This window comes from Crocodylus porosus, unplaced genomic scaffold (genome assembly GCF_001723895.1).
Source record: "Crocodylus porosus isolate Cpor-Errol unplaced genomic scaffold, CroPor_comp1, whole genome shotgun sequence".
Taxonomy (NCBI): Eukaryota; Metazoa; Chordata; order Crocodylia; family Crocodylidae; genus Crocodylus; species Crocodylus porosus.
In genome coordinates, this window is record NW_017728921.1 from 12,649,251 (window position 1) to 12,673,540 (window position 24,290).

Consider the following 24,290-nt stretch of genomic DNA (forward strand, 5'->3'; position numbering starts at 1 on the left):
GTCATCTGACCCCGGTGCTCTTTCCTGCCAAGGCAGGGGGTCGGACTAGATGATCTACCTAGGTCCCTTCCGACTCTAGCTACTATGAAACTATAGTCTTATTTGGTCTTCCCAACTCTACTTCACCTGTAATCAATCTTCAGGGCAGAAAATACTTGCTTTACTCTTTGGGTTCTTAGTGTTGCAGTGGAGTGGGGAACAGCTTTCTGTCTTCTTTTTTTCTGTGTAAAAGTACACTTCTCCTTCCTCTCTGGCAGCTCAGACCAAAGGATGGAACCATGCTGAAATGTAAAAACCAGGTTCTTGGCCCTCTACCTGCTCATCGTCTCGTATCACCTCTGATTTGTTATAATTTCTCCACGGTACTGTGGTCTCTGTCCAAATCCATTTTGACATATCCAACAAGAGCCCACAGGGGGAAGAAAAAAATAATGTGATGCTCCTCATTGGTGAGAACCAGCCGCCTGCAGCCTGAAGGTTACTGTATGAACTCATCTTGATTAGTTTCATGGCTTGGGTCCATCACCACTTAATTGGCTGCCAATAGCGTTTCTAATGAAGGATGATAGATTGAGCTCAGGGGCCTGCTTGAAGGGATGAGCCAATCGTAGTCAGGCATGCCTGCTCCAGTATGGCTTTCACCTGTAAATGGACATGGGAGCTAAGCAGTGAGGCAGCAGCATGTGTCTTAGTGTGGATGGTTCCTCTCTTCATGGTCAGATGTGTCAGTTATTTTCATAGGCAGAGAGCAGAATGGCTTTGACCCTGAATATATTTGGCTAGCTGGGAGAGAGGGACTATGAAATCTTGCCCTGTTCCCAGCAAAGAGGAGATGGTGCTTGCAGGATCCTTTGTCTTTGTCAATGAGCGCCCTTCTCAGCCAGCCATTGATTTAACTTCTCTTGTCCAGAAAGTCTGAAAGGTCATTCTTACCTCTTTCAAGGAAATCTTGCTTTCAGATCTACTTAAAACCATTCTTTGGGCATTTGGTGTTCTCTGATGGCATTTTAAAAAAACACCTCGGTTAGGTTGTTCAAAAGAATCAAAATTGTTGTCTTAGCCCACACAGGATATTACACAGCCTGGCAGATCCTTTCCTTGTAGTAATAAGAAAAGGATTTGGCATTTAACCTCTTGAAATTAAACCAGAGTGTGAACTTCAATAGTTCAATCTTATCAGGGCTTTGCTAGAATAACAAATTGTAAAAAAAAAAAAAAAGTGTAATCATGTCTCCAATGTGACCTTGGCAGATCTGCTTTTCTCCAAGATGTGTGAAAGATTAGGTGACCCTAAATAGATGTCTGTTTATTTTGAAATTAATAGTTATAACATCTTTTTTTCCCCCCCTAGTTCATCCACACTGTATGTGAAGGATACAATTTAGAGTGTGGCGGCAAGGAATTCTGTATAACAAAGCTGCTCTGTTATGCTGAACAGTAATTGCTCTTGGAGGTTTGAGTTATTGATCTATTGGTGGGGGTTCAATTTCAGTGCAAAGACCTGTGTTCATGATTTAATTGGAGTGATTAATAACTCACTTACAGGGCGAGATGGGAATTAATATGGATTTCAGACAGCAAAAGTAGTACATTTTCCTCTATAACGTAGTAGCTGATAGTTTATTATTTGCACTTGCTCAACTAATTAAAATCACAAGATTACTTGACATACAGCAGGGTTTTGTCCTCTTAAAAGCTTAAGGCTTGAGTTGAATATTTGTTTGGGTTTGTTTTTGATAGTCTTCTTACTAGCTTGTGTATCTTGTTTCTTGTCTGCTGCTTCAGAATAAGATTTTGCCCTCGATCTAGTGCACACTGACTGCAACAGCCCCTTACTGGGTAAACACAAGAAGCTTTTGTGTTACTTTATGGTCAGGGTGGTAAAATGCCTGTTACGTCACTGGTTTTCAGTCATGCGGCATCCGTTTAGGAGTAGGACTTGAAGGGATTTAACCCTGCAGTGTTTGATCCAATGTTATAGCCTCAGATTAAAAGCCTGCATGAAACTTCCAATCTTATTACAACCCCATCATCCACAGTAGGTGCCTGGGCTGCAAATCCAGTTTCAGCTTTGCATTGAAATGGTGCCAAAAGCAGCCTTGCTATGAAAATGCGGTGTGACTGACTTTTCTGAGGATTTGAATGGTGATCCTTGTTCTCTACACCCTGGCCCCAATCCTTGTGTTTGGTGCCCATTTCCATTCGGCTTCTGCTGCTTTGGAGTGTCGTCACGCATGCTTATAGCTAACTCGCCTGTATAGAGCATGGAAAGCCTGAAATCTCCTGGAATAAAACATCACATTAAAGAACCATAAAGCAGCAAATCAGCAGCAAATCCATAGATCTTAATGTTGTTTGGCTCAATTTCTGGAAAAAAAGCAATTCTTTTGTGCTGGAAATTTTCCCAACAAAGAGTTGAATCTCCACAGTTGGTTAGGAAGAAGAAAATAGCCTAATTTTTATATAAAAACTTCTTTAGGAAATTTTTTTTCTAGCAATCTGATCATGGTAATGCAGTAACTTCAGTACACTCGGGTATTTAATTATTCACTGTTTAACAGTAAAGCCAATAAGCAAATTATGGTGCAGTGTACAGGACTCCTAAGATTGTCAGCATAGCCTAAAGCACTTTGAGTCAATAGTTGGTTGCTGGTAATACAGTGACAACGTAGGCAAATTGAGCTGCTATTTTGTACCTCAGAGAGCTGGTCCATCCATTTGTGAATGGTAGGAGAGGTGAACTCTTTAAGATGTGGTCCTGGTAATAAAATGTTGGAAAATATCTTCCTTCGCCCTTGTTGGGTCATCAGTTCTGTGTTATGACTTTGATATGCTTTCTTTACTATACCATAGTGCAAATGACTTTAAATGGTCTCACTTTAAATTTGGATGCTTGAGAAAAAAGTTGTGCTTGGAAGTTAATTTCGAGCATCAAGTTGACAGCTTTTTGCCACCATTGCTTTCTTCCCGTTTGAGAAGCTGAAGGCTTGTTACAGCCCCAGCGTACAGCAATCTAGCAGGTTAAATGACTTGGGCAACACAGTTTATTAAAACTGGCAAGTGCTCGCTCCAGTTCTTTTCCTGATAGTCAAGGCTGTCTGCAAGAGTAATTGATAGTGGCAGCTGTTCTGAGGGCGTTTTAGATTGTTGCAAGACGATTTGACTTGACAGACAGCTCTGTACAAATGAACTGAGTGATAGGGGCTGAATCCAAACTTGATTGCAAAAGGAACTTCCTGTCAAAAGACAGCAGCAGACCTCATTCACCTAGAGACGAACTTTGGGAACCAGTGACATTACCAATAATAGCTTCCCTTACCCTCTTCAGCTGTAGGGATGCAAATTCCAAGCAAGGCATAAATATTGGGTTTTTTTACATTTGACCTGTTTTCCCATATGAGAAAATACTTTAATTTATTATTTGAAGCAAATAAACTAAGTGTCAGTTTTGTTCTGAGGAGGAGGCATGTTGGAGGAACATGGTTTGCTTCAAGGCTGAGGGTGTTACCAGACAACTTGAAGCCACAGTTGAAATCAGTGGTGTAACTGGGGCGGGGGGAGATGTGGCCAACTGCCCCGGGTGCCCACTTTGCAGGGAGGATGTGAAAAAAGAAGCTGCTGCTGCTGGCAGCCATGTGATCACAGTTACAACCCAGGCAGCAACCAGTAGTCACTGCTTCTGCTTTGCCCTGAACACCCAGCTGCGTCCCAGCACTGCTGGTTGAAATGTAGTCTTTCCATCACAATAATTTTAACAGTACTTTGCATTATATGGCATCTTCCATCTGGGCATAGATGAATGAATCCTCCGAACCCTGCCGAGGTTCTTTTCCAAATGGGGAGGCTGAGGACATTGGTGTTAAGTAACTTGGTCGGTGTTAAGTAACTTGGTCAAAATAATTCAATGAGTCTGTAGCAAACCGATCATACTGACCAAGATCTCCTGGTTCAGAACCCTGTGCATTAGCAACAGGAACTGTTAATCTCAGTGATGATAGAAAAAGGTGAAAGATGGAGGAAAATATATCTACAGTGTAGTCAGCATTGCTATCTCAAGGTGCATGAGGACATGGCTGTATTAGGATACAGACTCAGTGGGGGGGTGCAGTTGGTTGCTACGACAGGTCAGTTCTGCACCACTGGCTTATAATCTTTCATGTATTTCTGTTTTAAATATGTGAAACCCCTAAGAAAAATACGTTCTTATATGAGTTGCAAGTCGTCATGGCAATTTGCATTGAAATGGGGGCAGGTATTTGATATGTGAAGGTGCCATTTATGTTGTGTGACTTTCCACACATTAGCTCTGATACTCTTAAATATAGAAACCAAGCTAATTAATTTATCGGTTGTCTAATATTTTAATTAGCGCTACCTTCCTGTGGTCCCCTAAATAAGAAAGCCTGGATATGAGAGCAGAAGTCCACAGTAGAAAATTATTTATACTTGAATCATGATTTTTGTCTTCTAAGCTACTAGTATCAATTTACTGTGTTGTGTCCAACTCTATATATTCTTGCTGTTTGTTTCATATCCTCAATACGTTACATAGCCTTGGTGACGGCTCTGTTTAGAAACGATGGTCCAATTTGATTAGCTAAGTTCTTGCTTTAAAATATGTTCTTTGATCCCTTTGCTGCAAATCAGGGTTTTGGAGAACTCTCTCTCATGTCACCCCATCACCCTACCTATCTCTACACATATTGAGAGAACTACAAAATATATCTAGATGATGCCACTTCCTTTTTTTTCCAAGAAACAAAGGAAGTAAGCATAGGCAAGATTAGATGATTTCCAGTCATATGTGTGCTGACGATCTCCTTTCAACAGCAACCTGCAGTTGCAAAGAGCAAGAGGCAAGGCAGCAAGTCTGGAAATAACTGTTGGTCTAAGTTCTGTTTGCATAACACAGCAACTGCTTCTTGGAGTCCTTAAAGCAGCCTTTGCAAGTTTAATCCCTCTCACTTGAGCAATTCTTAATCATCTTGAAAGCAAATTCCTGTGATACAACAGATTTCATTTGTGTCTGGGCCTTTTTGTATCGTATTTGCCTGCTACGGTGCATGTCTGCGAACTGGCAAGTTTTCCAACATGGAGGAGGGCAGAGAGCATTTATTCTGATAGCAGATTTTAAATTCAATTAGATTTCATATCAGATACGTGCAGCAGGATCATGCAAACTCAGATAAGCTCTTCAGGAATTTGCTTTCCGCTGTGAAGTCGGTTATGGCTTGGATGACTTCTGGCTTCCATAGGATTTTTGAACCTTAAATCACTATTGCTGTAAGTACCCTCAAATATCCTGAAAGCAGTGGCAAAAACCCTCTGTGCTCTTTAAAAATACTGTATAAAATTTTTATTTTAGCCAAGCTGAATTTGAATAATAAAGCAGCATAAGACCAAATAATGTAACTGCTTTACAAGATTGCAAGTTTCAGTTCCAGGTGCTCAAGCCGACAGTCACCGAAATTGGATTGTTTTATTTCTTTTGTTAGGGCAGTTTCAGTCCAGCACCCTTTCTGGCTCCATTTGCTTCACATAAACCCTGATGTATTGTAAACCTGGTAGTATTAATGATGATGAGAATAGTGATGATCAGAATAAATAATAATAAAGTCTTTTAATGGGAGAAGTCCAAGGTGTTTGGTTAGAAAATAAAGTTGGCATAATGAAAAGGGGTAACTCTGTGCAAGGTGGAGAATGGCAGATGTGATTCAGCCTTTACATAGCACGGCTGAAACATGAATCATTGTAAATGTCAGATTTCCTGTGAAGGAAGGAGCTGAACTGACATGCGTTCAGCTTTAATTAAGGTTGAGTTATTGGAGCTGACTGTCAAGTCTTAGGCAAATTGGCTCAGCCTGTTATCATTAAGCATGAAAATTAGCTACTCTAGGACTTGGTAAAAATAAACACATTTCTGTGTCTCGAATGTTCCAGTGTGAGACGGGGAACCCAGTGCTTGTCATGGGGTAGCTTGGGGTTTGGCACGCAGGATTAGACAGTGGGTCAGTAGATGTGTGACCTCAGGGCAAGAGCCCCTTAAAGAAGCTGTGAGACCCAATTATACTGTCCCTCCTTAAAGACCAGTGTGGCATTTTTCCCATGGAAGAATTTCACATGCAACCAGAAGTTATCTCTGGTCAAGTGAAGGCAACTTGTACCAAAGGGTTAACAACTCCTGTATAAAGAGTGTGAAGCTGAAAATCCCAGACGTTTCAGATCCTGTTCGGAAAGGATGAGGAAATAATTTAAAAGAATACAAACCAAGATGCAATACACATTTTGATGCAACGAAGCCATTTCCTCATCCTCGGTGTATGTCATGGGGCTCTTGAAGGGTCATTGCCATTGTTACACAGCCAGAGTGACCAGCGTGTTGTGTTCCCAATGTGAGAAGATTGCTGTGATGATTTTAGTAGCTGGGGCTCTGGGCAAGTTAGTACTAGAGTGGGGCATTGACTAAATGAAGTAAAGCACAGCTTTGGAATTACTGTCATGGATACCTCAGAAAGATCGGGACATTGTTCATTTGAAGCAAAAAGTGTATCCCAGAGAACCCAAGCTGAGCAAAACCAAGAGAGTTTACCCTGCAGAACCAATAGAAATATGGAGCCTTGTGTGATGAAAGGGTGCGTTAAGTGCCCTCTACACAAGAGCAAAGACACATGATGAAAACTGAAGTGGTTCTATTTGGATGTTAGCGTTCCATGTTCATCGGGCTCTGTCCTCCCTGCTAGAGACTCAACCTGCGCCTCTCACTCTCCGAGTAATCGTAGGCTTTCAGCAACTTTGGAATCCAAGTCCTGCCCTGCATCCGAAACTCACACTTTGCCTGTGCCTCTTATGGCCTGAAACAACCCTGAAGCGACAGGCACCTTAGCTCTGCAATATTCAAAGTCCAGGTCAGAGTGCTTGGTCCTGGGCCACTCTAGCTCTCTTCTTAACATTTCCCTCCATGCTTTCTGTTTTCCCTATTACTTGCACCTGCCTGCCCACAAAGCCCTTATTAAATCAGCCACATGAAGTGGTTTTGCTTCCACTCACTGCATGGCTATTAAAACTAGGGACAACTCTGATATCCCCAGATAATGTGTCCCTTCCATCCAGCCACACATACAGCATCTTGTTTGATATATGGATTTTCCCGTGTCTCTTACACTCTTCCCTACTCTCGCACTTACTTGTGCCACAGCTTTCCCTTGTAAACACTTTTAGATCCGTTTGCAGCGCAGCTTAGAGGGAGGAAGAAGCTCTTCTCTCGTGCCCAATGCCTTCCTACTGCAAAAAATGTGTCCTAGTATTTTCATGGGGTCTTAAATTGTTCTCAGACAACTGAACAAACAAAAACATTATGGTGTTACAACTTGAGAGAAGGGAGTTGGCAAAATTGACACTGGTCAGTTATATCCCACAAGGGATCCGACTGTTGCTTGGAGAAAACGGCAAACAAGAGCCAATGCTAGAACTCCAAAGAATCAATAGTTGTAGCTAGGGCTGGGTGGACAGCTGCTTTTAATGCAATACTTCATTGATTTCTTGTGGATCTAATTGACTTTTTACTCAGCTTTAACTTTTGTGGTGCCAGTGTAGTCAGTCTACGCCATTCATTTACATTGCCTGACATTACACTGTAGGAAGTTTATCTCTGTTGGAATGAACTAACAGAATGTCCTAGAATCTGTGTTCAGAAGTGGAACCCAGTGACTTGCAGTGGGTAATGCATGTAAAGCAATCAGATGTAGAGTTATTAACTTGCTTTGTTTGAAGAACATGGTCAATAGAATGCCAAACCCACTGAAAGTCCATAAGTCTCCCAGGGACATGAATTTAGCTAAATGTCAGCCACTGGCAGTGGCTACACGAACAGAAATTATTAGAATAATAAACATTAAATGTAAGTAAATCCTCTGTGTTAAAAATAAGTGCAACAAAACCTCTATACCATTATTTTCAGAACCAAGACACAGACAATAAATTAAATCATATCTGAAAAAGAAACGCAACAAAGTTGACCACATGTAACAACGCCTTAGTAATTTGGCACATCTGTAATCTTTTCTCAAAAATGGAAGCACTGGAGCTCCCATTTGGTCTCGTCAAAGCATTAGTTTCTTTGGAATTTTTGCTACTGAAAATAGCTTATTTTGGCTCCTCTCTCCCATTGTCTTCTGTATACCTATTGTTTATATGGAGGAAACTATACAGCAGGTGTAACAGAGCCACAACAATTTGCAAAATCATCTTTTATCGCATGAATAGCACCATGTCATTGGGGGTATATTTCAGGAATATAAAGCACCTTGGTACATTACAGGGAAGTAGACAACTTGATTTATCATTGCCTTTGTCCAGTTTTATTCCAGCATAGCTCCACTGAAGTCACTGGAGCCAGGCACAAGTGACTCAGGCCCAGCATAGAACAAGCAAGCAAATGGTTGGCCAGAGCCTGTTTGTACTGTTGAAATGAGTACAGAGTCATCCTGAACGGTTGTGTTCTTTCCACATGTCCTCCGTGTCATATAACTTATTTCAATGTGGTCTAGTCCTTTCATGAATTAATATTTCAGAGGTGAAGTTTATTCATATGAGTGTTGTGAGCATGTGTGCATTGTCACACGGTTGACAGCATCTGTCTCCCATGCTCCTCTGTCATACACTCTCCGCTAACGTGGGTGGGCCGAAACCAAAATAAATAGAACCCTAAAATTATGTTGGTGCATAAGGTAAACATGTACAATACATTTAAACTAAAACTTCTGTGTATATGTGATGAGAGGGGGCTGGGAAGCAAATGGAAAACACTGACTCCCATAAGCCATGAAAGACTCCTCTTGTGATGAATTATGGATCACTCAGGCACATCAGGAATACATACATCATGTTGAAAGGGAGCCATCGTTGGGAACTGAGTATTGAACGTGTTGCATGAGGTTTCCATGCTCTTACTTTGACTTCTTGACATTCCATAGTTTGATTTAATTTTTTTTAACAAAGATTAATGTTGATTGGTGCCCAGCAGCCCTTCATTAGAACAGTACTTAGGATTTTAGCAGAGATTACAGCTGTTTGTGTGTTGATACCACAGCATAGTTGGGGGAACAGGGCTGCATTAATATGCTTATTGTGCTAGGGAGTCGGTTTCTCTCCAGACTTTTGTTCTGTTTTCACATGTGAATGCCCATTGAGTGAAGATTGAGGTCAAAACCTTACATTTGATCACTGTTCCATCTTCTGTCTTGTGAGAGGCCTGGGCATTCACATGGGGATGTATAGTAATTGGTGATTAGTTACTGTGTGTATCGACTGGCAAGATTCACAATCTGGATACCTTGAAAGATGATCGAGAATGACTGATCCCATATCCTTGGTGATAAAAGTTTATGTTCACAGGATTTATCATCAACTCCAGTAACTTAATTTTGGAGAAAGATGCATGAGCATCGTAATATCAAAAGCATTCACACATTTTTGCTCTATAGTATTAAGGCTCTGTAGAAGGAGGAAGGCTATATAATAAGTCTGTGGCAACATGTACCTCACTAGGTCACAGCAGTCAACCAGTGTCTTCTATAGGCAGGACAGACAGACAAACATACCATCCTTGTTGCAGAGATGCTCCCAGAAGCAAAATATCACCCTTTTTTTTTACTAGGCAAACATCTGGAAAGTTGGAGAAAGGAGGGATGCTTCAATATGTCACTTTGCTTTTGTTGTTGTTCTGTTAGGTCCAACCTTGAATGACAAACCTGAGGTGAAGGCAGCAAATGTCCCAAAGGTATCAGGGCTAGAGCGCAGCCAGGAGCTGAGCACCGACGTGCCCTTTGTGCTGCCTATTCCCAGCCCTCAGCCAGCTGCTGCTGTCGTGACTTCCACTTCTTCAGCGCCTACATCAAGCGCCAGAGCAAGCCCGCTGTTGAAGAAGGAGCCGGTAATCTCCGCACCAGCACCACCAAGGCTCACACCTCAACCACAACCTCGACCACAGTCACAACCTCAGCCTCGGCCCCAATCTCAGCCTCAGCTGATACCTGAGCTCCGCACCCAGCCTCAGAGTCACATCCCTCCCCCTCTTGGCTACCAAGTTCATCACCAGGCCCCCAACGGACTCAATAACATCAGGTACAGAGAAAGGCAGACTTGTGTCACTCCTACCTTGTCTCCCACAGAAAGTGTATTTAGAAGGTATTGCTCCACTTTTGGGAGATGTTGAATTTCTCTGGGTCAGCATCACTAAGCTGTCCATTTCCAGCTAATCATGAGCTGTGATCACTAGCTTCATGGGAGATTGTGATTTGGGCTTCCTACAGGTTTGTGTGGCTGTGGTGCAGATCTTTCTAGGACCAGATTATTTGTGCTTTGGACCTTTTGTAATTATAGTTGACCAACTCAGACCGTAGAAATAGGAGGTTTAGTTCTGATGTGGTTTCAGAGGTTCAGATGATTTTGTTTCTGGGACTGGTGCAGTTTCACTGGCATTAGTGGCTGTATTGGAAAATACCACACGCCAAGTCCAATTTGACCTTTTCTTGAGGCTGCATCTCAGAATGTGACTCTCGGACACAATAAAAAGTCCGTTGCAAGTAAACCGTTCCCCAAAGCTGTCGGCTAGCGGGAAGCTTAATTGTGTTCCTTAAAATATTCTTGTCCAGCAAGTAAGATCCACGCGTAAACTTGTAGAGAGAGAGGCAGTTTAGTCAACATATGGGAATAAACTGAAGTCTATGCAATTTGCTTGTTAGTGTGAAAAGCACCTTCTCCTCCTCCTCCCCTCCCCCTCCCCCCAAAAAATAGAATAGCCTGGTTAAGGAGATAATTCAGTGAGCTCCATTAACATCATCACATGTTAGCTGCATCTACACCAAGCTATAAGTGTGTATAGAACTGTCAATTTTCTAACCTACTTTGGCTTTAGCCTTTGAGTACTACTACGTTATAAATGTTTAATAACATTTGGCACTTTTCAAAACATGTAAAGTATGCCAGGGAGCTTAGACTCCCTGACAGCAAGATGCTGGTATCATCATCATGGGAGTGTGCATTATCTAACTGCACTGATGTTTCCCTTCTCTCTTTCTCATCCTCAGAAACACTCTCAGGATGCTGTGCAGTATAATAATCTGAAAAGCCATTACAATGAAAATGTCATATGATTATACATGAATTATACAATATATGTAATATACCAGATAGATCGACATAAAATACTATTATAAAGAATGCAGCAGAGGTGACTAATGGCATTTGGAAGTTACAGAGAGAAAAAGGATTACAAGAACCAAGAATCCTGATCACGTGCTTTTGTGGTTTTACGGTCATCAAAGGCTAAACGAAAGTGTAAAAGCATTTGCCCTTATGCCCTCTGATCAGCAATGTACAGACAGCTCAGGGAGTTGAAACCTGTCAGTCATGAAAGAGAATGTCACCCAGGTGTTCCCAAGTCATGATGGGAAAGGTCTGAGGGATCCATTGGGCTCATGTATGCTCCAGAGCCTTGCTGCCTGTGCTGCTGTGCAGTTATTGTATTGCTTTGATATTGTGTAGTAACATCCTCTCTCTCTCTCTCTCTCTCTTCCCCCCCCATCCATTTTTCGCACCCCACAGCAGGAGCAGCAGTGCCAGCAGCGCAACAAGCATCAGCCTCCCCAAACACCTTCCTCATTCCCCGCAGATCCCACCTCACCATTCTTCTGGTCCAGCCCTGCCCCTCTCCATCCCTAATCTTGCTACCTCGCACTTCTCACTCAGATCACAGACCCAACACCAGCACCATACGGCCATGTTCGCCACCCCACCCACGCTGCCACCTCCACCAGCGTTACCCACCAACAGCCTCGTGATACCAGGTCATCCGGCAGGTAGGTTATTTTCTTTCTGCTATAGCTGCTCTCCTGTAGAAGTACATTACAACATTTGTAGTAGGGGTTAGAGGGCAAGTAGGCAAAAAAAGAACACACCCCCTCCCCGTCCCCCCCACACCTCCTTGGCAGTGTCTTCTGAAATTTAAAAGCATTTCTGCAGCAGGCAAGAGAAGCTGAACTGGACCTGTGGGCTAAAGGGCACATTATGTGTATTCCTTGATCTTGATGAGAGAAATGGAAGTGAATTTGAATATGAAATTGGGATTTTCCAAGGAGTCTGAGGGACTTAATCTCCCAAATGGATTTGGGTTTTCAAATACCCCACTTAAATTCATCTACTCATTGAAATCCTGACTTTCCAAATGCTTTGCAGTCTGCATTTTTGCAGCTGCCTCCATAACCCTGGAGAAGACAGGAGCTGTACTTTGGAATAAGTTTGATGGCTTTTTAGGAACTGCTTCTTTTCTGAAGCAGTCAGGTTCATATATTTCCCCTATTGCCCCTCCTTGCCTTGACAAGCTTCTGTTCCCTCACTTCAAATGGCCAGGGGAAGGAGGGGGACTGCCATTCAATAGTTCCTACTCTTGTATTAGACCTTATTTGGGATTGGTTCTAGGCAGCATACAGAGCATGTAAAATAGGTTTGCAAACGAGAAGCCCCAGCCCATCCCCAGTGGTGATCCTTCAGTAAATAGCAAATCCTGACAGCAGAGCAAGCCGGCAGGCCAAGGCATCCTCTGCACATGCAGCAGCCTGCACTTTCTGCCATCTGTTTACACACTGGAGAATCTTGGCTGCTTGGTCTGACTGAAGGAGGCAGAGGGTGGTCAGTGCTCAAGTTGACAAGTTCTGTTGTCAGACTCTTTTCTTAATTATTTTTGCAGCCTTTGAGAAGTCCCCTTTGTTCCCGCCTCCCTTCCTCTATTGTCATTTCTGTCCTAAGTGCCCTGTTTATAGCTTGCCCATTAGCCGACAGCTGTTCCTTTGGGAGAGCCTGGCAGCTGGAGACCTCCCTGGAACACTTGCTAGGGCCTCCTTTTGATCTGGCATTTGACTCTATGACTAACTCAGCAGGGATTAAAGAGGACAAGCAGTTACAAAAATGTGCTCTTCTGTTCCCTATAAAGGCAGCCAGAGCGCACAGGGAGATCTGCTCCCGACTGTTCTGATGACTTGGCCTCCTGCTTGTATTTTCAGGGGCTAAATATCCCATTATTTAGAACTGCTCATTTACAGGAGGCGGAAATGTGATTTGGCCTCAAACAAACTCTCCAAAGTGACATTCGACCAAAATATTATGGCTTCCAGCCAGGGGCAGGGCTGCATAGGAAGCTTTCAAGGGCACTGGTGCTGTCTAGGATTTCAGCCACATGGCTGGGGACATGCTAAACATCACAGCAGGAGACTTACTCCCTGAGTAACTGCTTCCACTGAAGCCAGAGGCTTGTAACCACACTGATAGACATGTTGGAAAGAGTGCAGACAGATTTTGAGAGGAGAAAACAGTACTGTGCTTGCTAAGACCCCAGTCCTGCATCCCTTGGAAGCAAGTAGTAGCTTCAGCATAAACTGCTGGAGGAGCACAAGCAGGCAGATTGCCAGCAAATGATAAGAGGCCTGCTACTGCTGGGAGGCATTTCACTGTGGCTCAAGAAGAGGAGGCCTGAGTTTGTGGAGTTAAAGGTTCTGGGTTCTAGCCCTGATGTTGACACAATGGCTGTTGTCTGCTGCAGCCTGGCACATCTTATAATTCTGCGTAGCTAGCAGCTGCCATTGGCATTCCCGGAAAGGTTTCATTCAAAGTAAGAAAAGAAAGGAGATGGTAGCATTGGTAACTTTGGAGAGCAAGGTTGAATTACTTTTTCCAGTAATACAGTCCATGTTTGAGTGCGCATGTGGCCTCATTTAAAAGCACCAGGCTAGAAGAGACCCTTAGAGGGGATGTGGACCTTTCATTTTCCTTTCCAGGACGGGGTGGGGGAGCAAGGAAATGAAGTGCTCATCCTTGTTCCTTTACATTTAAAGTAGCTGCTGTCCTTTGGCAGAGGCAAAGTTCAGGCAGTAGCCTTCCTGTGCCTGCCTGTCAATGATGCTAATAGGTTAGGTCAGTGCATGTCAGTGTGGCAAGGAACCACACTGCTTCTAGTGGCATTTCTTCCTCAGGAAACTTAAAGCTTATGTAAACAGCTTACTCATTAGAGACTCTTTGTGGGGTGCTATAATCCAGTTGGGAGTTTCAAGGCCTACCTGTGTGCTGTTAAATGGCAGGTGAGTCAATGCCTTCTGTGTTGAGTTTTAGTGGGTATTTAGCAATGCTATCAAAGTGAAATGGTGCTCATCAGCGGACTTCTTTATTCAGTCTTGCCACATGCAGGATGTTAGCAGATGCATACATACATACAGACAGCATAAGTAATTGGGAGGCAGGGACTTAGTGGTATTAGAAGTGGCTGTTTAGATAGGTCTGTTCCCAGTGGTCTCACTAGGTGCCTAAACCTGTAATAGATATCACTGGTAGGCATCCTGATCCCAACTACCCTGAAGCCCAGTTTACAGCTGGGACACTGCTTGCTCCCTACTTCCTGCAGCAACCTCTTTTAGGAACCTTCTGAAAAGGCCATGCCACTCTTCCTCTCCCTGTGCCTGTCTTCCAGGTGCTTCAGGGTCTATTCTTTTACTGACAAAGGCAAAGTTGCACTGTAGAGCTAAAGTCTGGAGGCAGTTGTAGATCTGCCAGCCTGACTTAAAGTCTCATAAAGAAATTGGATATCAAGGCACTCACAGCTGCCAAGTCTCTTTTCATCCGTCCCTCCAAAAACATGAAGTGGATTATCCTGATACTAACAGAAGGATTTGGTTTCTGTAAGTCTTGCCAGACTTGTGGGGGAAAAGTTATTTTTTAGTAAACATGCTCGCATTTTCCTCCGAAGATGTTAGATTTTAACTATGGTTATTGGCGATATATTTTATGGCTGGCGCTAAGAAAATGTCATCACAGACCCCATGTTCCAGTACTTGAATACTGTGTTGATCCTCTTCTTTTCTACCCATGTGTTAACCTATTAATTATCACTGTTCCTTGAGCAGTACACATGGGCCTGATACTTTGCAAAGATATTGTGCCTGCTCCTGCAGACTTCTGAAGAATATACCCTATGTGACTTAAACTCCTGGTTTCTATTTTAAAGAGAGATTTCAGTCTCTTTAAAGAGAGATTTCAATGCAACCAGGACTCCTGAGTGGCTAAATGAGCTAGAATTTACCTGTCCAAGTTGCTTAGGCTCTTCACTCTTATACCAAAAACAGTGGGTCTAACTTGCTTTTGAAAAGACTAGAACCTAAGTCATTGAGGCACTTCTGAACATGTTAGCCATAGAATCTAATTTGGAGACTCGTGGGCAACAAGAGGTAAAACAGCAGTGCAAGAAGTTAAGGAACTGATTTGTTAAATCTGCTGCAATTGAAAAAGGGTGTTTCTTAAATCAGTGGATCATTGCAGAACAAGAATAGTCAGCAGCATGTAGGACATACAGATTGTTCTGTGGTTATATGGCACTTGCACAAGTGGGATCTGGTGAATGCTTGAGGCTCCTAGGCATGGCCAGCAATGGAATTAAGAAATAATAGCAAATCCTGTCTGACCTACCTATTGCAGCTCATAGCTGGCGAAGAAGATTTGGTCTCCTTATTTTCTCCTCCTCTAGAGACTTAAATTTTCGGTGTCCTTCCCACACCTGCATAACATTTAAACAAGGAACAGTAGTGAACTGTGTGGTTAACGGTAAATCTAATTTAAAATTGAAGATAAAGTGGATTTTTCCCCATAAACCAGAGGCTTGAGATACTCAAAGTGTTGCTGAGCCCTTAGAAAAGTTTCATCCCAACCGTTTTGTCCCATAGAAACCACTCTCACACTTTTAAGATGCTGAAGTTAAACCTTTGGGGCAATGCTACTATTACATAGTTAATCATGGCAATATGGGGAAAAAAGTCTTTTCTAAATCATAAGGAAAATTGGTATAGAAAACAGACCAAGATCTAAACATGCTAAAACTTATTCTTTTCCCTGATACCAATTGTGTGTATTCAGGCTACTCAGACATTTTCAGGTAAAGTATTCATAATTGGTAGAATTATTTTCTTTTATTTCTTTTTCTGTGTTGAGGACTTAAGTATTTAGAAACACTCCCCAGGCCTTGTGCTGGCTTCCTCTGTAGTGCCCATACCAAAGAATTTCTGCTTTACAACCTGTGCATCACCACAAAGTAACTACAACAAGGAAATATCATCCATTCACAGTAGCAAGGGGGTCACTTAAGAGTCCTGTGTTAAGATTGCATTTACACACTTGTTTCCTAAGTTATAGTCTGTGTACTGGGTAGGAGTTGGGGCCAACATGGCTGTAACTAAAGTAATTTTTGCCCATTGTACCTTTTGTTGGGGGTATTCTGCACCTCCCTGGGTCCATCACTATGTCCAAGGTTTGTTGCAGAAATGGTTCTGGCCAAGAATTAGGTGATATATTTTTCAGTGAGCAAAAGAAAAAAGAACCTTCAGGTTCAAGGCCTGCTTTTCAGAAGAGCCCAGCATATTAGGTACTGAGCTCTGTTGAAAATCTATGTATCCCTACCTGAGAAGGAGAGGCCAGGTGTCATCAGAGAGTAACCCAGAAGAAAACCTCTTGGGAGAGGACATTTGCTTTTTATAGCAACCACAGTCTCAATCAGATCTTGAATCTGTAAAATGTCTCTCTTTTCTCCCAGCCATTATTTTTCACAAAGGAAAATAAGCAGGTGACAAGGTTAGGCAAATGTCAGTTTTTGCCTCGTTAAAGAGTAGGGATAGTCCAAAACTTAGTATTAAAGGTGCTGAACATCTTACTGAATTGGCATTTTATTTGGAACAGCACTTTTAGCCCAAATGTTTGTGAGGCATAGCATGTCCCCAGTGACTATATCAGAAAATGATGCACAGTCTCCTGGATGATATTGTAGAACAGCCTGAATTGGTAGCTGTTAAATGACATTGTTCATCCATTGTTACTGATTTGTTCAAGTTTTATCTCCTAAGTAGATACATTTTGGTCCCAGCCGTGTTACTTACTGGTTGCCCTTAGCCACACAGCATGCCCAAGCTTGTTTGTTCACTACCCTGGCCAAAGAGTGAAGTGAAGACAGGAAGTTGAGCCCCATCATGCTGCATATTAAAACCTGCCGGCCAGACTGACGGCTGCGGAATGATGGCTTTTTAGCTGGAGGTTGTATGACCTCTGTAACAGGGGGCTTATACACAAAGTGCTGCCAGTAAAAATGGAAGCATCTTCATGATTATATCTGTTTCAGTCTTGGCCACACTGTGTCAAGAACAGGGAGAAACTCTCGCTACGAAAAATTTGTGAGCTATCCCTTTAGTTGCAGCTGCAGCAGAAATGCTAGCTTGTGATCAGGTAGTAACCTGGCTGCTTCACACATCCAGAATCACTGAAACCAGCCACATCAGGCTGTCTCTATATCTCTACCAACAGCTTCTCCTTTGGAGGGATGGTAAAGTTTCATATGATGTCACTTACCCACCCCAATCCTTTTTGCTGTGTTTTTTTAAATGCCCCTTCTTAAAAGGGATGTTCACAAATCCAGTATGGCCCCAATACAACTTTTACCAAGCAGATTAATGCAGAATGATTAACAGATTTAACCCTGGGTTTTGTTTCTTCAACATTTCAGGGAAAACTTTTTAAAACAAATCACTGTGCCCCTTTCCCCACACAAATATTTCAGCCTTTCCCTAGGGCAGGAAAACTTGGACATGAAGTGGACTCAAAAGGGAAACCGAATAGGCTGTTTTCACAGTCCTGACTAAGACCGATTTGCAACCAGAGTAGAAGTGCAAGAGATGTTTAGAATTCTTTCAGTGATGATCACCTAATTTGGGGTTAAATTATAAGGAAATGAATTGCTTTGGGGGACGGATGGGAAGGGGGTAAATACAATTTTTCCTTTAACCTGACAAAGTCCCTTTTAAAATGTCCTTACCTTGGGCTGGGTTGAGGGAGTGGGGACGGGCAAGCGTGTTAATGGCCCACTTTGTTTTCTGCTGTGATGACTCATGGTGTTCTCTCTTGTCTTTAGATACCAGCCTGTTGATATCATTCAACCAACCAATCATGTATTGCCAGCCTCATTCGGGGATTCTGATTGGTACTTTGTCACAGGCATCTCTCTTACCTCCACCAATGAGTCCTCACGTAGAAAACCACCACAGCATGACCTGCAGAAACAGGGAATGCCAGGTGAATATCTGACTCTTTCTTCTACGTCTTTGTGGAACTCACAGGCCGATGTGCCTTTGTGTCTTTTTTTTTCTCTCTCTCTCTCCTCTAGATCACGAGCTGCTCAGACAAGAGCTGAACAACCGGTTTTTGGTTCAGAGTTCGGACCGGGCCACTGCCTCTCTTGGCCCGGTGCCGCTGCTGAGAGCGGAGTTTCACCAGCACCAACACACGCATCAGCACCAACACACCCACCAGCACACATTCACTCCTTTTCCATCCAGCTTACCCCAGACGCCGCTCATGCCGCCCTCTGCACCTCCCATGGTGCGTACCCCAGCCCAAAATGTGAGGATAAGTAGAACATCTCTGGTCAAAAAAGCCTACACCCACCCTACTGACACAAGTCCTCTTTATTTCAGACAGACAGAACCTCTCTCCTCTAACTGCCAGGAATGACCCCCAGAGACATTAGTCCCTCGTTCACGTAGGATATTCCTCTACATTCATAGCCAAGGAAATGTTAGTTGTGCTGCTGCCAATAAGCAGATGCTCTGTTTATGAGAATCTTGGGTCTTTGTCTCCTTTTCATGGCAGACCATCAGCTGTATACAGTTATTCAGCTTAATACCACATGCGAGAAGCTACGTCAGCTCGGCTCCTTAATGCACCAAAACACAGAGACACCAGAAAAATAGAGGTGTCCATCTGGAGCATATATAATAGTTGCCTTCATGGAGCGTTTACCATAACACCATACTTGATTTCATTGTTCTCCAGTTTTCTTCCTGTTTTCCCAAATAACGTCTGGTAATTAATTTTGGCATTTGTTATTTGATTGGGTCAGCAAACGTTTATACGTGGCTGGATCATTTGGGACAACCTTCTGGCCATGGAACAAGCTTTAGTGTTTTTTCACTGAGGCTTCTTTTAACACAATGGAGCTTTTCTGCTGCTGTAATGAAATTGTAGGGACCCTGCCATAAATGGACTTTGTTAGTTCTTTCAAGTGCGAGTATTTTGTTAGGTTGTAAAGAAAGCAGGATTCAGCTTTTTTCCTCCTCAGCTACGTGCTCCATCTGCAATTTGCAAGTGGTCCTTTTCTACTAGGCCTGAGAAAAGCAAGGACTAAACATAGAAAGCAGCATCGGGGTGGGGGCAGAAATAACCAACAGCTTATAGGAAATAATATTTCTCACCTGTCTTTTCTATTGCGGGTCCATGACGACATTGTTCAGTTTAATCTGCTTAGCAGCAGAACAATGCAAGTCATATCTCCCACCCCATGTTCAGCCCCAGGTGCTTGCATGCCTAGTCAAGTGCAAATACCTGCCTCTGTTTTCTTCTGCTGTGTAAAACAACCTCTCAACTTTCCTTGAAACCTGGTGTGTTATTTAAGAAGCCTGATATCTGATCCTGCTGACAGCTCCCTCCCTGCCCACCCACGCCCTGTTGATGTCAGACTTTATAGTGAAAACAGCTTGCGAAGCTCTTTTGTTATGTTTTACTCACATCTTCTTATATTCCACTAAATCAGGTCTATTAATCCTAACACCAGAGAGGAGTGTTGAAATCTCCAGCTGCATGTGTTTAGTAATTTATGGTATTTACACTCGAGGGTACACGGCTCCAGTAATAACTGTAATTAATGCAATTACAAATCTACTCTCCTGCACATAGAGAGGGTACAACAGCTGACTTACCAAATAAGCAGTATTTCAGGGGATCCTTGCACATTGCTCTTCACCTGTTCCCCTCCTCCCCCCAAGAGAATATTCATATTGTTTGAAGAAGCACCACATAAACTTTTTTCCTTCAAAGGCGTTCAGGACAAATGCTGGTGAGAATAAATTTGGGGCTCAGGTTGCATCTCTGGAGGTGTTAAAAACCCCACCCTGGTAGCGGGGAGGCTCGTGGTCATGCTTTCTCCAGTGAGCACTGGAATATCTCCTTTGGGATGATTGGGGGATTAATGTCTTGGTGCATGGAGCCATTAGGCCCCTTTCCAACAAAAAAAAAAATCTCAACTGTACTGCCATTGCTCATGAAACAAGAAATTTCTTGACTGGAGCAAATAGAAATCAGGGGTTTATATTAACTTGGCAGTTACAGCTGGGCCCACAAGAGCTGGATAAGAATCTAAACTTCCCTAAGGTCCCAGCCTACTGATTCAGATTGGTGCCTTACAGACAGATGCCAGATTTCTGCTTTTTTTGTGTGTGGGTAAAGTAGCACCTCTGTCTGATGAGAGGACTAACCTGGGTAAAGTTTGTGGCCCAGAGATTCCTGGGGTTCATTATGTCACCAGCTTCCATAGAAAATATGCAAGGGATCTAAGCACTTTACCACTTCTAATAAACACCTTTGCGAAATGAATATCTCTGTCATGAATGAATGTAGAATAGGCAGTCTCCTTTTCTGTGTTAAGAACTGTATAAAGGGGCCATGATTCATTTATGCATGTTGAAATCCAGGTGCATTATATGCTATGGAAAGCCAACTCACTGTTCTTTTCTTGTGTCTTTTTTCCTTCCAGTTTGACAAGTATGGCCCCAAATTAGACAACCCTTACTTTCGACATTCCAACGTGAGTGCTCATGTCTAGGTTGCTCTTCTGTTTATGCTTCCGCTTGCTGCTGTTTCGCTCAAATGTTTTTAATGGCTAGATGGTGGTTTGATTCATCTGTTCAAAAAATTCTTTCTGATTTCTGTTTGAGGTTTTTTTTTAAATGTAAAAAAAAAATCTCTGTATTTTCATCTTTGTCTTCTGCATTTTCATTGCTTTAGCTTAATATTATTGTTCCTGGGATGGCAGGGAATGTGCACAGATTTATAACCACACTGGGTACTGCCCTGCCCTTGCAGTCATTGCTTCTCACAGTGCAGTGGCCTCTGGTGCATGGTCCTTTCTTTTCACTAAATGTTGCTCAGGTCACAGTAGAAAGGGGGGGACTTGGAGATCCCTTGCTAGTGCTCCCCATTTCTTTACAATACCAAAAATCCCTCCGTTTTGGGACTTGTAGCAGTCTGTGCTTAGGAGAGACCCAAACAGATTTGTGGGGGGAGGTACACACACAATGCTGTATGAATGACATGCAGTTGGTTTGTATTAGCAGAGTTGTACCTGTGGTTAATTTTTCCTTTGTCAAATGAAGCAATTTCAGACATTTCAAAATAGGATTAATTTGTTGCACATTGCATTTTTCTTTGAGAGGAGCCAATGTCAATCACAAGGCAAACCTAAAAACAAATGATTTCTATTCCAAGGGAATGTGGGGTGGCCTACTGTATTGCAAAAAGACAGCAAATTTTAAAGACAGATATGTTCAGCACGAACCCTAAAACGCATCAGATCAGCACATTTTCAAATGGGGGTTTTGCCTTTCAAAATTTTTGAAGTCCCTTTAAGTGCCTGTTTTCCTTTTGGTCAAAGTTTAATTGAAACCATTTTTGCCAGGCTGAGCTCCTGTGTCTATTATTGTTCACGTCTTCCTGTGACATAAGCATCTCTTCTTCTTTTGTAGTTCTTTCCAACCTATCCTCCAGCAATGCCTGGAATGCCACCCATGCTTCCACATTCAGGTCCCTTCGGGTCACTTCAGGGAGCATTTCAACCGAAGGTACAAACTTATTATTGTTGTATTAGCTACAGGCTTTATTTTTTGGATGGGAAATTGCGTCTATGGTGACTTTCAAGGATGATTTTTAACTAGGTCGTGTGCTTTGGGATGTAGAGATTCTTCCTTGGAGAGGGGTGCATCAGTATATGTACAAGATGAAGTGAAATCAAAGAAGGCCTCTGGATCAACTGAAGTGTTCAATACAGAATGTTTACTTAGTTTTAATAGACACTGATGAATCCCAAAGCACTTTACAAATTAAATAGATTGATAAAGCAAATGATACCCAGGGGTTATTCCCCTTCTAGAAGTAACTCAGCTTTGGGATGAAACTCACTAACAAAGAGTAGAGAGAGCTTTTGGCGGTTTGGACAAAAGCAAGGAATTGAGTTTTATCCTAAGCCCTGCCACTGACTTGCTGTCTGACTTTGCCCAGAACACTTAACCCTCTGGTCCTTAGCTTGTTCATTATACAGTGAGGTTAACATCTCATTGACCTTACAGTAGTTTTATGAGGTCTGTAAACTGCTTTGAGCTGCTTAGATGAAAGGTGCTATATAGCTAACAAGTGATAGTATAACTAAGGATATGTGGTTGTCAGGGCAAAGTTTGCAGATTTCCCCATTCTCACATAAACTCCGTAGCATTAACCTTTTTGCAAACATAACTTCTTTTTTATATAATTTTAAAAAATATACAAGTCTCGTAATGCACAGAGAATTTTGATGGCATTCTTAAAAATGTGACATTCAGTCTTGTTTTGATATAGCATGTTTATACCTTCCTAAATGCTGTGGTTTTATAGATGTGTCATCTTTAAACACAGCTCTGTACAGAGATAAGGAACTCTCTGCAGAATTATACTTTATTGAAGGTTTTTAGAAACTAGTGCTGTATCCAGTCATGGTCTGTTTGCATTAGAAAGATCATTTGTGCAGTCATACCAGTAGAAATTTAGGGCCAAGTTGTGCATTTATGCATACTGATCAGTAGTTACTCACATGAATAATTCCACTGAAGTCAGTAGATGTGAGTAACAACTTACCACTGTGAGTACAGCCTTCTGCCATCTTCCCCACTTAGGTTTTATTTTTTTTAAACGGAAGCTAGAGGAGCTCTGCAATGGTCCATTTTTTTTCTGTTTTCTTTTATTTTAAAGATAATCGCCAATAGTGTGAACTCTATAAAAAGACTCATCTTAATAAGAACACTGCAAAAAAAGGGTGTGTAAATGGAAGAATAATTTCTGCAGTCCACTTTAGGCAGAAGGGTGTGCAGGGGGTAGAATTCAGATAGATAAAGTGTAGTTACCTAACATGGAGTTTAGCCAGGACACCAGGGTTAATGTTCTAATCACACAAAGACTATCGAGAGCTTTCCCATGGCCACAAGCGGGCAGAACCTCAGTGTTACATATCATCTGAAAAAGACGTTGGAACTCCTGGTGTAGTAAAAGTTGTGTTCGCATTGGAATACAGAGTAGTTTTGGCATGAGGCTGCTGATAATGAAACAACCTCTGATGCCATGATGGTATGCTCTTCCGATTTCCTTCTTCATTACTAATCTCTGTGATATTGTCATAGTGTAAAACATCTTAAGGCCAACAGCAAAATTGTTCTGCAGAAAGAAGGCCCTTTACATTTTTAAGTGCTGTACAAGTAGGATTTATTTTAGAGATAATGTATAGAACGCTTGGTAGTTCAAGGTTAAACAGCACAAAGTCACAATCTCCTGTGATGGTTAATCAGTAACATCCTGTGGGCTTTGGGCACTGCTGTATTTACCTGGAATCTAACATCTGGAGGCACAGGAATGGCTTGGAAACTTGATCTGTAAGTTACCATGTTATTTTTCCAGTTTCCTAGAGGAGACGAACTTGAACCTCTGGGGAAAGCTCATAAGTCATTGTTAGCTCCTTATTCTTCCTCACCTTCTCTTCCTCTCAGTTTGCTTGATTAAAGCCTAGATAATCAGGACTGGCTTTGTGGCTTGATTTGGCACAATGAATTCCGCATTCCTAGCCTTATGAAACAAAGGTCTTATTTTTGTTCCTTCCCCTCCCGTGTCACTTGCCTAAGGCCTGATGTGTAAATCCACAGTACATAAATCCAGGCTGACTGTAAACTTCTCAATGAGCTTCCCAGTGGACATTTCTCACAAGCTAAGAACTTGAAAAGGTCAAAAGTATTCAATTTACTTTGCTGAAGGAAGCATTCGCATCTGTCTCCAGGGGACAGAAGGACAGAATGACATTCTGCCATTAATGTGTTGTGATCCCAAATCTCTTGATTCTCATGGCTGTGACTTCTTTTCCTCCCTGTACCTCAGCTGACAAAGAAACCCTGAGAATCCTTTGAATGCAGGTCTGGTGGGCGAACTTGCTCTCTCCTACGCAATTCAGAATTCTCCTTAACATTAGTATTGAAATTTAAACACCTTGACCTGAGGGAATTAAATTATAGCCCCCTATGCCTACATTTATTGATTGGTCTTAAAACCTGGTGATTTGAAATCCACTATAATTTGACCTAAATTATAGG

At 42.3% G+C, this 24,290-nt stretch overlaps 1 protein-coding gene across 10 annotated transcripts in view; it reads left to right on the top strand.

The window, feature by feature from the left end:
- The window catches only part of FBRSL1 (fibrosin like 1), a 671,310-nt gene that overhangs the window by 628,412 nt on the left and 18,608 nt on the right, over nucleotides 1-24,290 (top strand). For 7 of the 10 annotated variants that reach the window (XM_019538993.1, XM_019538999.1, XM_019538994.1 and 4 more), the window contains 5 exons: nucleotides 9,729-10,122; nucleotides 11,605-11,858; nucleotides 18,242-18,477; nucleotides 20,666-20,716; nucleotides 21,654-21,749. In XM_019538993.1, the coding sequence (XP_019394538.1) occupies nucleotides 9,729-10,122; nucleotides 11,605-11,858; nucleotides 18,242-18,477; nucleotides 20,666-20,716; nucleotides 21,654-21,749 (1,031 nt within the window). Of the gene's footprint in view, nucleotides 1-9,728; nucleotides 10,123-11,604; nucleotides 11,859-17,989; nucleotides 18,151-18,241; nucleotides 18,478-20,665; nucleotides 20,717-21,653; nucleotides 21,750-24,290 lie in introns of all 10 variants that reach the window. The other 3 variants (XM_019538995.1, XM_019539002.1, XM_019538998.1) reach the window with 2 other exon arrangements.